Here is a 15,209-nt window from a genome sequence, read left to right as displayed (position 1 = left end):
GCCACTGTACAAATACAAAAAAAGGGTCTGGTGTGAAAAAGACTATAAAAATTATTCCAAGTGATTATAATTTCACACAAATAGCACTGTAAGAGAATTATCATGGCACCGAGTCCCTGGTCTTTACTGGCTTAATACATCAAACAATAAATAAAGCAACAAAACAAACAGAACATGTCAGACAGTAGGTTGTCGAGTCGAGGGGCAGTGCATTCATTTAGACGGTGCTGTGGTGGTGGTGGTCATGTGACACAACCAGGTCTCGAGGTGGGTGTGGGTGTTGGTGTTCAATCACAAACGACCTTTCATAGTAAAGAAAGTGGAGCTTTGTCTTCAATATATTTCAAATACTTTCACCGTTGGCACTGAAGGTTTAAGTCTCAGCTCACAGCGAGTACGACGACTACGCAAATTAGAAGAAACAAAGAGAGCACTGCATGATTTGGATTCAGGTTATTTCAGACCCTCCGTGTGTCAGGTGAGGAGACGAACTGGAGGAGAGGTCAGCGAATACGACAAGAATGGGAATGAAACTGAGTCGAGCACCTTTTGGATGAGTGAGTCCAAGTCCACAGGCACAGGTCCAAGTGTTTGAGTTCAGGTTCTAGATGCTAATACTGCTCAGGTCCACAGGGGGTCCACATACAGACCACCCCCCCCTTCTTTTTTTCAGCTGTTATGTTAAAGGCTGTGGTGGGTTTTCTGTTGTCAGTTTCATGCAGCATGTGACTGAATGAAAGCGGGAAAAAAACACAGTCTGTGGGTAAAGTTCAGAGTGTCAGTCCATTATTTTTGTCTCTTTTTTTTTTTTTGAGTTGCATACGCTCTGTCAGACACAGAACTACAGCTGCAACACTTCATCCATCGGTCAATTAGACGTCAACTGATACATTAATCTGCAACTATTTGGATAATCAATCAGTTTATATCATTTTTAATTTCTAAATAAAATACAAAGACTCCTCAGGGAAATGAGAAGGTTTTCTGGTTTCTGTATCTTTGATCTATATGTTAACCTTTTAGAAATGGAGATCCAATGTTAAATCCAGGGTTCTGGGGCTGGGGGGTGGTTTGGTGTTCTCTCCTCTCCCCAAGTTTTACATTTTCAAAAATTTAGAAAAGAATTCCTGTTGCACCTGTGATTTTCTATAGACGTTCATCGTAATACACGGTCCCTTAAATGGCCTGAATGATTTTGTTCAAGAACGTAAACGGTTTCCAGATTGATTTTCAACATCAGTTGTTCATTATATGAACTTTTTTTTGTTCATAATTTAAAAATTTCTATTTCAGTACGTTAATGACATTCAAAAAAACATCCATTTCAAGTGAACTTTGTCTTACACTTCCAGTCACATTTGTCAAACTTTTTTGCAATGTTGGAATGACTTGCCAACCTGAATAACTTCACATTATTTTGGATGATTAGGGTGGAAACTGGAAAAGCTGGAACCGATAAAACATATGGATGGACCCATATACATGCTGAGCGTCGTTCTTACTCAGTTTTGTCTGAGTATGAGACAACATTTGAATTTATGCTGAGGCCTGAAAGACTGTCAAGTTCACTTATTTCATCATGATCGATTCGACCCCCCAACGCAAACTACATAACAGATCCTGCTATTGGCCAGATTTGTATACATCAGTGCATTCTTAACGTAAACAACACAATCCTTTGACATTAATCTGGCTTCATGTGTCGACCCTGTGATCCACATGTTATAAAAAAAAAAAACATCTAATAGATTCCTCAATAATGGTTATCAGCAGCTGAGTGTTGACATATCCACTGATCTGAAACCAGAGTCCACTAAACTGATGACTGATTCTGTATTAGAGATAAATCTGGACTCTCCTGATGGTCTTCAATCTGTCTCTACTCTCGCCCACGACAGAACAAACTAAAGAGACATTTTATACAGAAAACACCTGTTTGGTTAATATGGAAAATACTCAATGAAAGTAAAGTGTGTATGCAGCTCTGACAGAGACACATTCAGGTGTTTGATCACATTGTGTCGGACACTGACGGGACTGGGTTCAACAAAGGCTGGCAAAGACTGGTCCAGTGGACACGGTTTACAGTTCACAGCTCAGGGTCTGTGGAGAAAGTTGGCACAAATGAGGAAGTAACACTTGGGTCTGTGTGTGACCCACATACGAGTCTCACGGCCGCCACATACATACACACACCTCAACACTGATATGTGGAACACACAGTATCACATTCTACACACCTCACACATGTTCTCAGGCTGAAAATCAGGGCTGGGTGACAAAACCTTCTGCATCAGTACCACAATGCTGTGATAATTCGATTTACTGTCAAACTCTCACAAACTTTCTTTTGTCCAGAAGTTTGTTTTGTTCAGATATTACACAAAATGTTTCAATGTATTCATCATGTTGAGTAAAATATCAGATTGTTTTCATTTTGTCCAACCAGAGACTACAGATGTCTTCATATGGTGGTGCCTTTTACACCACTTTCATATTTTCTTATAGGTTATTTTTGGTTTTCATTTAAGTCCTCTATCGTCATAGTATTTTATCACCCAGTCCTTCTACAAACTACGGTTTTGAACATTCTCTCCAGGTGGATTCTCTAATGCAAAACAGGTAGAAGCAATTTACCGCTCAAATAGTCACAAGAGTTTAATCGAGTCTGAACCTTAATAAATACTACAAAGCGTGCGGCAGTAGTAGAAAGCAGGCTTTGTAGAAAAGGGGTTAAGAATCATTTGCTTGATGGAGCTGGATGTGTGGGGTTTCTATTGGCCTGCGCTTAGTGTTCACTAGTATCAGAATGTGCTTCTACTGGGTCAAGAAAAACAACTCAGAATCTCTTTGAATTCATCAGTGTGTAAAAACAGGAGATAAGAATAGTAGAAGGGTTTTGTAGTTGACATTACCTTCTAGTATGAATGCTTTCGTAAGGCAGAATGGAGACACAGTAGTGCCACATCTCACAGGAGTATGAACCCCCCCTGATCTGGCCCATGTGTGGGGGTCAAAGGTCAAGAGACAGGCACCTGAGACAACTGATGGATAGGTCCAACTCACAGACATTAGCCAGATTAGCTTGTTAAAAATGAAGCCTTTTGGAAAAACGATGAAAGATGAGACGAATACAGAGAGACCACCTCCATGGGGACAGGAATCACATGTGACGGACGAGGAGTTTACGTTTGGACACGGTCCATGAGTGCAGGTCTAGCTCTAACTATAAGTGTACATCTGTCTACCAAGTGGACTTTCTTCACTAGCAATATTTAACAGTTCATAACATGTTTTTGGTGAGGAAAAGAAAGTGTTAAACTCTTCTTAAAAAAAAACCCTTTTTGTTATTTTTTTTTGTGTTTGTTGGTTTGTTTTTTTAGAGGCTTGTGGTGGCACCGGTGTGAATTTTTTTTTTTTTTTTTTTTTTTTTTTTTTTGAGTTGGCTAACATGTAAGTTCCATGCAGTTTCTCAGTTCACACCTCGACAAAAAGGACTTGCAGATCCTTCATTTACAAAGAAAAAAAATGACATGGTAAGCTCTGACAGACGTCTTGTTCTGTCTTTCTGTCTTGTCTCCAGTCGTCGCAGGAGCAGACAGAGTCACTCCAGTCCTTTATGGTCCTTTATAATCCTCATGGAATGAAAAGCTGATCTCCCATTGGTCCACACAGGGAGCAACTTCGTCTCCAGGTTGTTTGTACGGGCGACTCCAGATGCTCCAACAGTGCATTTAAGTCGACTCCATGACCAGGCAGGAGACGGGATATTATGATGGAAAACCTCAGTTCAGGGACCATCGTGGGCTTATTCATCGTATCACACAGCCGCTGATTTGCACAGACTGGATGCGATGTTAATATATATAGCATCCGGTAATTTGCAACAACTGGTCTCTGTTTTGGAGATAAAGCTGGACCCAGACTAAGTTTAAAACAAAAAAAAAATCCTGTTGGTTTTCACACATTCACAACAAACCGTTTTCAACAGAAAAGAGAGGAATGTCAAGGGTTCGTGTAAAAAAAAAAAAAATACAGGAATTATTCACATTAACATCTTGTAGGTACAGGATGGACAGAAATTCACTGCCTGTGACCTTAAAAACATGTTGAGTTTTAGTTTGTTTGTTTTTTCTTGTCTTGTTTCCTTGCAGAATGAGTCAATTAAAATCTGCCAATACGTGAGCTGCTGAGTCTTGGATAAATTAAGAGTTTAGTTTTACCATTTCTCCCAGGTCTAGAATGATGTGGCATAATGTGAATATGTAACTAACTAAAAAATAAAACCTCCAAAAATCATAAAAAAATGTAAAGGTGGGAAAGAAATTACAAAAATATATACATACACATTATATATGCATATATGATGTATATATACACACATAATGCTATACATATATACTGTCTTTATATATACATTTACATTTTACGCACTGATGGTCATAGTGCTTGTTGGTTGTCACGGTAACAGATGCTCTTATTCTCCCCTTTAGACAAGAACTGGTGAGAGGGAAGATTTTTTTCCTTCAGTTTTTTCAGTTGACTCGTCATTTATTCTATTTCCGTTTCAACCAAAAAGCTCTTAATTTATTTCTGTGAAATAACCGGGTGAAAAATAAAAGCATTTTTTGGCAGCTGGGGTGAGGAATGGAAGGGGATTTGTGGACTGACACAGTGTGAACCTGCTGTAGGTCCAGGCCGGCGCATGAGTCTGAAGATGTTGTTGTCGTTGTCGTCATCATCGTCGTCGGGTGGGAGGGAATTGCAGGGTTTGGGAAGTTGGCAGGCAGTGATTGAGTACGACAAGGTAAGAAGAAGAACCAGAGGATTGTTTTAGTTCCAGATCCGGAGGAAACTGTCCCAGGAGCCGGTGGCCACAGCCATGCCGTCCTCCGTCACTCCTAAGCAGCTCACTCTGTTGTCATGACCTGCTAACACACCTGGAGGGTCAACACAAATGCAAAGATCCATTACAAACAAGCAACCATATGCTGAAATGCACTCAGACAGAACTGGCCGACACTAACACACTACTTCTTCACTAAAGTAAAAGTGAAAATTTCAGGCTCTGAAATGTCCTCAAAGGATCAAAGTCAAAAGTAATGCTTCTAGGTTTGCTGTATAGTTTTTAGGAAGACCTCAATAAGCACTAAAGTACAAAAAGAGGTTTTACAGGTGGACTTTTATTTAGGTTTTCTTTGTTACGTTTAAAGGAGCTGTATGTAAGAATGTATTCTGAGTAATCATAAAATGGCCCTGAAATGTCACCAGACATTAAGGAATCATGTTCATTTCAAATACTGATATCACTGACAGTAGTAGTCCATATATACAATATATAATATTCGTATTTAAAAAGCTAAGGGGCAGCCCACAAGTCATGTTTATATTGTCATTTTGTGTTTTGGTCTGATGCTCCACCCATCACCTACCTATCCAATCAGGAAGTCAGTCGTGTTTCAGCATCCAGGTTGTCAGTTCCCACTGAGCTGCATCTTGGAACATTTCCGATTACAAATATCTGATGTTACTAAACCTAAAAGACCTCGTTATGATTCCCAAATATGTTGTAACAAAGTGAGAAACAAAACAAGGATATGTATAGGAGATGATTTTGAAACATGGGGACGGCTGAAAGCGGAGAAAAATTTGAGGACCGATGCCGAAATTGTTAATTTTCTCCTGCACAGGTAAGATTCAGCTAAATTTGGCTTTTCTGCGGCAGCGGATTCATGCCACTGGTGTTGCTGCTACATGTCATGGGTTCTGCGGCATGGTGCCCGGCTACGTGCCACAGGTGCCATGGCTTTATGCCATTTTCACCAGTGGCATGTAGCCGTGGCAGCCGCCCCGGGTGGAATCCACGTCAGTGCCTCCATATGCGCCTGCTGTCCCTCAACTCATGTGCAGTCTGTGGAATCGATGTATCTTCTGCTCCATAAATAATGCCTGTCAAGTGGTGATGTATTTTTGACAGTAGAGTCACCAGAGTCGCTGGTGAATTTGTATTTGTTATGGAGAAAACGTAATCGTAAAGTTGCATTTCATGTTTGTAATTCTTGTTGTCAAAACGTATTCATTAGTATTCTGTCAGATAAAATACACACAATACATTTTATGTACAACTGAACTCATTCAAGAATTTACAAATATGTATTATTTGCCCAACTATAGATTAATATGCACACATTTCTATCTTATGCGCACAATCTTTTTGACAGTTTCCTTACCCAACACTCATGCTGGATCTGGCAATCTCTAGTCTCGGGGGGAGGGGATACCACACTCTACAGTATTTTAAATGTGATTGCAGTACCAGTTTTGGCCACAAACCTACATACAGCTCCTTTAAGTAATTTTCACCTCATACTGCCTTTTGTCCCATTTTTGCATTTTTTGTCATTGTAATGTTATGTTTTTCTCTTGTTTTATCATGTGTTAATAAACAGACTGACCAGATTTCCACCAGATTCCCAGCGTCAGATTGACCGCATTTGGCAGATGCATTTGACGAAATCCAGGCTCTTTTGAGCGTATTTGCCAAATCTTTAGCATATTCAGATGGACAGACAAATGATTGGAATGTACTTGTAAGAGCCAAATACGCTTGGCTCAGCACCAGCCGAATACACTCAAAAGAGTGACTTTACACACAAAAACAGAGGGTATTCAGCAAACGGACCTAGTCATCCGTCCACTTCTCACAGCTTGTCTTCTTTTGCTCCGTTTTCCAAATGATCAAAACACAAACAAAGTGAAGCTAGTAAAAAAGGAATAGATACATTTGCAGCCACACACTGGCCGCATGGGCTGAATGTAAGAGTGGAACGCTGCAAGTGTGTTCCACCAATCAGTGTTCTTCAGCACTCAGCCCCGCCCCCAAGAATTTTGGGGTATCTGAAAAGTCCTACCCACCAACCAGAATATTTTTTCAGGGAAAGTCAGGAGTTGAGGAAAAGTTTTTCACCCCGTTAATTTTGGTGGAAATGCACCAAGGTTTTTCAAAGTTACTGGTAAAGTAAAAGTTCCTGCAGTGGAAAAGTGGATAATGCTATATTGTTCCCATCCACTTGGGTTAAAATCAATCTTGATGCTCAGATAATTGTGATAAAATGCAGGGAATAAAAGGAGCAAGTTACCAGAAAAATAAATACTTAAATTTCTGTGATAAACAAGACTCATAACGTTTAACCCTTATGGGTCTGAGCCAGTTTTGGATGGTTTTTAATACCACTGATTTTGCTTTTATAAACCACATAAAAATATTTACCATGCCCATGTTTGGTATCTTTTTTTTGGGAAAACTTCACTTATATGATCTGATAATTATTTTTTCCACTGAAACCTACTTATTTAGCATATTGGGCCCACAAATATCAACAAAATTCATCAAAAATCATCAAATCTGAATTGAAAAAACATACTAAAAACCACAAACATGCTCAGTGAACTGTTCTGGAACTTTCTCTCTGTACGTGGTCTATTAACATCAAACAAAAACTGGAAAAGAGCTTCAAATCTGCACTTCTGAGGGAAGTTGACACCAGAACTCCAGTTTCCAGCTTAAACTAGTGTTGCTGTTATGGTGCTTTGACAATGTCATGTGACCTGATCACGACGGTGTGATCATAGGATTAATGATGTACATCTCTACCTCAGCCTGAAAAGTGAGATTGTATCTAAACAATCTCACAAGTGCAGATGTAACCACACATAGGAAAGATGACAGCAACATGACATTAACAAGAAAAAGAAAAAGCAAGCGACTGCATGACATATGTGAATGCATTTCATTTTATAGTATTTATTTTTAGATATTTATTACAAGTCACTGTGCTATTGCCTTTCAATTGTTTTTACACTGCTTATATTTTTTACTTTTATTCTGATTGTGTCTTTTAATCTTTTACACTTGTACTCTGAGAGACCTCTGCATAATAATTCCTATGTGTCTGAATGTGTACAAATGGCAAATAAAACTATCTCATCTCATCTTATGCTTTTTGTATTGATTCCTTGATTAACTCAACTTGAGTTAACTTCACAAGATAAACTACTTTTCAAAAACAAATGTCTGATAATGTGAGAGCCACACTCAGACTTGATGTACCTGCACGTTCGCCTTTCAAAGTGTCCCAGACGTTGCAGTTGAAGTCATCGTAGCCAGCCAGGAGCAGACGGCCGCTCTTGGAGAAAGCCACAGAGGTGATGCCGCAGATGATGTTGTCATGGCTGTACATCATCAGCTCCTGGTCGGCACGCAGGTCAAACAGCCTGCAGGTGGCATCATCCGAGCCTGTGCCAAAGGCGTTCCCATTGGGGAAGAACTGAAACCACACCAAATAAACACACAATTACACAGAGGTGGGATTCAGTCTGCTCGTTGAAGTAAGATCATTCTCACATTCATCATTACCTGACCACCCCTGAACGTCCCCTTCAGAAAAAGGGTCAAGTTTAAGTATTCTTAATTTATTTTTAGTGGTGTGTGCTGTTTTTTGTAAATATTTTTTGATCCACATTTATTAATTTTCTTTTTCTTTGGATGTTATGGATGTTCATGGTAGGTGTGTTTGTTGTAGCTTGAAGTGAACTTGTAATGTTATGCATCTGCTCTTAAAAAGTAGTAACTTAAAAAAACAAACAAACTTGGAACCACTTCATTTTCCAGAGTATTGAAACCTTGAAAAATTATCCAAGAGCACAACACAAAGCAATTTTCATTGTGTTGAAGAATATACTTAATACTTACACTGAACCACAGAGGAGTCCTGTGTGTGTGTGTGCATATACTCACGCTGACAGCATTGATGTCGGACACGTGGCCGGTGAAGGATTGCCTACACATGCCATCGCGGATGTCCCACAGCTTTGATGTGGCGTCACAGGCTCCGGACACGAAGGTCTTGTAGTCGGGGCTCAGAGACAGACTCATGACATCACCTGTGTGACCAGTGAATGTGGTGGCCTGCTGGCCTGTTTCGATGTCCCACAATGCACTACAAGACAGTATGAAGTTATAAGGAAAGAGTGAGACTGGGAGCCATTATGAATCATGAAGTCAAATCTTTGAATGAAACAGCATAGGACAGCAGTGAAAGGAATCATCTAACGGAACAATCTGAATGACAGAACCAAAACAACTAAATCAAATAATACATTCTAAAAATAATCAAATCCAGTATGTTATGGAAATATGGCAAAAGTATTAAGATTATATTATATGATTATAAATAATATATTTTAACGTGTATTATTTTTATTATTATTATACAAAGTAAACATAATTACTTTATAATGTTGTTATATCATTGAATAATGTACTAATATATTATGTATCATTATACAATGCATATAATGTGTATTATATTATATGAATATGAAAAATGTATTATGATATACAATGTATATCATGTGTAGAGGCTTGGATAGAGTTCATTTTTGATATGTGAAATATTTTACCGAGAGTAATGTTTTGGCGTTATTTTGTGGAGCTAGCATGGGACTTTGTGGCCAGTAGAAAAAGACTGAGTAAGAGGGTGGGAGAATGTAAGTTGCACTTCATCATGCTCCTTTTTGAATAAGTTTTGTTTTTCTTTCTTAATTTTCTTTGCCATTTTTAGTTTTAAATTTGAAATAAAAAATAAACAAACAAACAAACAGGACAACTATGTGTGCAATACTCCTCACACTTGCATATATTCCTTAAAGCTGATTGAGTTTGTGGGGATTTTGAGGCTGTGAATTGTGCTGTCACCTCTGCTTTAGAGCAGAAAACTGACCAACTTAAAGATCTTGATTATTAAAGCTGAGCGGATAGGAAGTGTTACTCACCAGGTCGTGTCTCCGGAGCTTGTCAGTATTTGGTTATCATCCAAAAAGCGACAGCAGGACAAATAACCTGATGACAAAAAGTGAAGCAACAATGAATGAAAAGACTTCTCTCCTTCTGAGTGAACTGGACAGGACACACAACTTACACACCAACAATCACAGAGACTCAGTTTCAGTTCGGTTCATTTTAAGGTTCAGTTTGTTATATTTAGTAAAATCTAGGGGTGAAACTTTTGACTGCAACCAGGTGAACACAACTCACCTTCACAAACAAAAAAATATTCTGCAACATGGATATAATGAACTTGGGTATGAAATGCACAAAGCTGTGTGATGATCAACACCAACTGAATCCAAGGCAAATCAATGAGCAATGAAACCTTAAAAATACTTTGTCTATCTGCACTGCTATAATTGCAAATAATGAAACAAAGCTAAAAATTTAAAGCATAATCTTGATTGGTGCGTAAATTCATACTAAATTCATAGTTTTCATTAAACAGATAAAAGTCTTAGTAGCAGTTACACCATAAGATGGTTGACCTAAATGTACGACACTGTCTCAATTTTGTCCCTGTCTGTACTGTGCAACGTAACATTTTTTTTAAATTTTAGCTACAATCAAAGCCATTTGTGGCATTACAGCTTTTACTTCTGTATTTTCTTCTTTTTTTGTAGCTCAGGTCTTTGCCACTTGGCTACAAAGATATTATTATATCATCTTGGTCATCTTTGGTCATTTCTGGGATTGGCCCAAAAGCACACAGTGTATATGTGGTCAAACACTGGATACCACATGCTGTAAAATGAAGGAAAAAAAAAAAAAAAAAAAGATGATATCCATTCTTAGCTATTGTAGAAACCTGGTGCCTCTATGGTAATAAAAAGACAGCATTTCTCCTTTTATGAATACACACCAATGGAAACATAATGCCGAATATTATATTCCTTTTCTGCAAGCACACCCACCAGACCTTTACATTTCAATACATAAATAAAATAAATAAACAGAACTAAGATGCTAACATGCTTGTCTAAGGAAGAGGAAATAACTTGTGTCCTTCTGAAGATAAACTTCTTATTTTGGTTATTTATGGGCAGGTTCTGTACCTACCTGTGTGTCCAGGTAACTCTCTGGTGACGCGTACGTTGCCCTCGCGAGTCTTCAGACTGTATATAGAGCAGATGTTGTCCAGGCCTCCACAGGCCACATAGTTCCCAGAGGGGGCGTAGGCACACGTCATCACCCAGGAAGAACGCAGGGGGATGGCATGCATCTGATGACAGGCAAGAGTCAAAAGATTCTTTATTATCAACGACAGCAGACATGACTGAGCTTCACAAATGATGCCACTTCCAATGCATATTAAAACATAGTGACAGGTAAATGCAGTGTCAGAGAACAGTTGCACATACAGTAGCATCTCTTGTCTATAACTGCACATTTTGCCTTGTAGACTATCATATTTAATGGTGGTCAAAAATGTCATTCTTTCTGATACGATGGTGTCCTATTTATACCTTTGGAATGATTTTGCTTTTGTCTATGCATTTGCATTTTAAAGTAGTCAATAGCCAGTGCGTAGCACCTCTATTTAGTAGCCTCCTTTACTCAATCATACAAAAGGATCCGTATTGCTAGTGTATCCTAGAGCATTTGGTTTATGGCCTCTGTCAAACTAAAACATACAGATAAAAGTACTGTGGTTAAGCAACCATTAAACCAGCCTGTAAAGTATGGCCCATACTATAACAGACTTTCACTGTGTTGAACAACCCTTCCAGTCCTAAAGAGGAGAGTATGCAGACAACAAGGTACGCATTAAAGCTGTAATACTGCACACAGGAAACAACAGAAAAGAAAAGAAAAGAAAAGAAAAGAAAAGAAAAGAAAAGAAAAGAAAAGAAAAGAAAAGAAAAGAAAAGAAAAGAAAAAAAAATACACACCTTCCTCCTATAGATCTCTCTGTCCTAAGCCTAGGTCGTGCTCTGAATTTCAGACTACATACTGGTGGCATACAGGTTCTGACCAACAGTAGTAAAACTATGCAGTATGAGCCACATCTGTAGCCTGCTAAAGATAAGCGGACATATACTACATACATTTCCCAGTCTGCTACTTGAGCTATCTGTGTGATATACTAAATCCCACAGTCATCTTCTTTTGTCTAATGGGGAGTTGTCACCTTCAGTGCTGAAGTTTGGAACAAGACCAGAGACTACAATCAATATGGATCTACAGCTCAAAAAATGTAGACAAAAGCAGCTATCCACTGCACAGCAAAAACAACTCCAAACTAAATTATGGTACTAATGGTGTTGCAATGGTACAGTATATTTTCATGCAAGTGATTATTTAGGGCATACACTACATTGAAACAAGCTAATAAGCGAGCCACTGCCAGGTAGCAACTGACACTGGTAATTAACATGAGTAATCTCATTTGTATCAAATGATTTCAGAGCTTTATTGGTGAAAAAATTATGTGACTTCTGTAAACAGGTCAATGTATTCATGGTGATACACGTGGTAGTCATGTGAATATGGAGTCCACGGCTGGAGCCAGACCTTTATACAATATTTTTTCATCAAGCTTGAGTTCAAAATTTTGCGTGCGAGTCCAAAAGGGGGCTCTATGACGCACTGGAGCCCCAAAACACTGCAGATACAAGTACTAGATCACCATAGTAGCAGTGGTTCTCCCATCGTCACCATGATTGCTTTATCTGAGGTTATCAGTTGTTTTTTTAAAGCCATCCTGCTGATTGATACAGTGGAGCATCCATTTGTCAGACTGTATTACATTATTTTACTGCATTGTATTGTGTACTGTATTATCAAATAAAAGTTGAGAGGATGGAACTCTCACATGTGTAGGTGGGTTTGGAGGGGTATGGCTTATGCAGGAGCTGAAACCACAACTGCACCACCTAACAGCACAGACAACTTTTCCCATTTAAAAAAAAAAAAAAATTTAATTGAATTTCATTTTTAAACCTAATTCTATATACCATTTCACTTTGGCTCATTGGTTCATATTATCGTTACACATTGCTCTGTGGTGTGATTAACTCAAAGCACATTTATTTTTGCTTCACTGCAATAGAAAACACATTATATCATATCCTGCATAACAAAGTTGACAGTACTCTATGGTTTTTGTATTTTTGTGTGTGTTGTTTTGGTTTTTGTTTACCGTACTTCCCAGACTATTGGCTGCACCTGACTATAAGCCACATCCACCCTGTCTCCAGTGTCTCACCATCAATTCATTGATGTCAAGCTTACTTGCAGCAGCTCTATGTCCTTCTTTGACAGCCGGATTGATCGTTAGCCCGGAAAACATACATTAGCCGCATCATTTTTGAGCCGGGGGTTCACACCATGTGGAAAAAAGTAGTGGCATATAGACTGGAAATGACGGTAGTTTTTTGCTTTGTTTTGGGGTTTTTTTTACATTTGATATCCATATTTTTATTGATATATTTTCTTATAATTTTATCCTGATGTATCACTGTAAAATGTGTAATGGGTGAAAAGAAAGAAAACCAATAAAAAGTAAGTTACAAAAAACAAACAAAAAAAAAAGAACAAAAAATAGAAAACACATTATATACAATTTTGGGACCCTTTGAAATCATGTGTTCATTGACAACAGGGTGGGATTACAAAATTATAACATAAATGTTATATTTTATGTTGCACTAAATATCATTGGAAGAATTTTGTCTTTGTGGTTAATTTGTTTATATTGTCATCTATTCTTCCAAAATCCATTAGAGTTCATTTTTACTCATAACATTATGACATATAGTGTGTTTTGCCTCTAGGTTTATGAAATGGTCACATTCAGACTATACAACTGCAGCACTGGCTACATGTGGTTTTAAACCACAAGTAGCCATCTAGTTTCTTCAGGTCTCACGCAGGGGGAAAAATTTGCCTTTAAATTTGAAAACTAATGATTCAACATTTATGGTGTCAATTATTGACAACAACTGACATGAATATTTTTATTGTGACAATATTTCCATTTCAACAGGAATCAGGTCCTAGACTCTGTAGGTGTGACCAAATATTTAAGTCCATACAGTGGGGCATGTAATATCCAATATATGATTCCAAGCACAGTTGCAGTCTGTATATATGCCCTATTGTTATTCTCACCTTATTTGTTGTGTAGCTGTCCCAGATAATGAGTTTTCCATCTTGCGAGGCACTGACAAGTAACCTGGAAAAAGGTAAAGAACAGCATCATGAGCCCACACTCTGATGTTGAAAAATGTACATCTAAAGTCCATGCATCAGCTTAATCAAAAGCAATGCGAGGCAGCCTCCTTATAGAATACTGTGTGATACTGTCAGCCTGAATGAGTACAACGTGCTCAGTCAAAAAGCAAAGTGAGCTCCCTACTCCTCTTCCTCTCAGTCCCAGTTTTCCTCTAACATTTCCTCTTCTGGTGGCAGTCTCATCTAGGGAAGCCACTTTTAATGTCCTACTCCATGCAATATTCATTACCCCAGTTATGTAAAAGTCCCTGCTGTCAGGTGGGACATGAAGCCCAAGGGTTTGAAATTACAAGGAAGAAGCTGAAGTTGCAGAGCTGAGGGGACTGTAAGAAGGACAGACACAAAGGCTGGGACAGAAGCAGGTACCATTCAGTGGGAGTTTGTTGTAGGTGCAGATGCATAAAAAGCTGGTGTCCCATCCTCCCACCCTAACTGGGAGTTTCTGTCTCTCAAGGAACAGGAAGTAATTTGACAGTGGAACGCTACAATCTAGAGGAGAGCTGCCACACTCGAATGTCAGTGGCTGTATACAAAATAAACACTGGCCTCCTGCAGTGACACCACTGGGCGCAAGGCACACGTGTACACAAACACACTGCACATATTAAGGTGAAAAATTAAAAATAGAGAGGAAAGGGGCCGTCCTTTCCACTGTGCCCCATGGGACCCTAATTTAAAAAAAAAAAAAAATGTACAGCACACGATGGTGAGATGATTTTTTTTTTATCCTGTTTGAATTGTATCATCATTTATACATGTGATGTTTGTCATTGAAAAAGAAAACTGGCGACCAATTCAGTAAGACTTCACACCCAACAGTCACATAACTGACATCCTCCTAACTTCAACTAAGAGTCTGGTTTAGACCAGCTACAAATGTAAAGTGTTATGAGATAACTTCTGTTATGATGTGGTGCAATATAAATGAAATCTGATTGATTGAGCTCTCTATAGTCTGTTCAGAGGTATTGTAAATGTCTCTGCAGCCTTAACTTGACCAGAGATGTGATTTTCACATGTTTTTTCTAAAGTTCTTGAAGGTGAAATGTGTTGAGGTGACTCCTTAAGGTGCTGGTGATGGGTA

At 38.6% G+C, this 15,209-nt stretch overlaps 1 protein-coding gene across 4 annotated transcripts in view; it reads right to left on the bottom strand.

The window, feature by feature from the left end:
• Window positions 1-551: 551 nt before the first annotated feature.
• The window catches only part of LOC115418044 (guanine nucleotide-binding protein subunit beta-4), a 33,261-nt gene continuing 18,603 nt past the window's right edge, over window positions 552-15,209 (bottom strand). For all 4 annotated transcript variants that reach the window (XM_030132349.1, XM_030132350.1, XM_030132348.1 and 1 more), the window contains 6 exons: window positions 14,003-14,066; window positions 10,949-11,111; window positions 9,835-9,901; window positions 8,798-8,999; window positions 8,111-8,327; window positions 552-4,940 (listed from right to left, as the gene is read on the bottom strand). In XM_030132349.1, the coding sequence (XP_029988209.1) occupies window positions 4,834-4,940; window positions 8,111-8,327; window positions 8,798-8,999; window positions 9,835-9,901; window positions 10,949-11,111; window positions 14,003-14,066 (820 nt within the window). In that variant the 3' untranslated portion in view covers window positions 552-4,833. The remainder of the gene's footprint in view (window positions 4,941-8,110; window positions 8,328-8,797; window positions 9,000-9,834; window positions 9,902-10,948; window positions 11,112-14,002; window positions 14,067-15,209) is intronic.

This window comes from Sphaeramia orbicularis, chromosome 4, assembly GCF_902148855.1.
Source record: "Sphaeramia orbicularis chromosome 4, fSphaOr1.1, whole genome shotgun sequence".
Taxonomy (NCBI): domain Eukaryota; kingdom Metazoa; phylum Chordata; class Actinopteri; order Kurtiformes; family Apogonidae; genus Sphaeramia; species Sphaeramia orbicularis.
The sequence above is the reverse complement of the archived record's forward strand: the minus strand, read 5'-3'. Positions and strand labels throughout refer to the sequence as shown.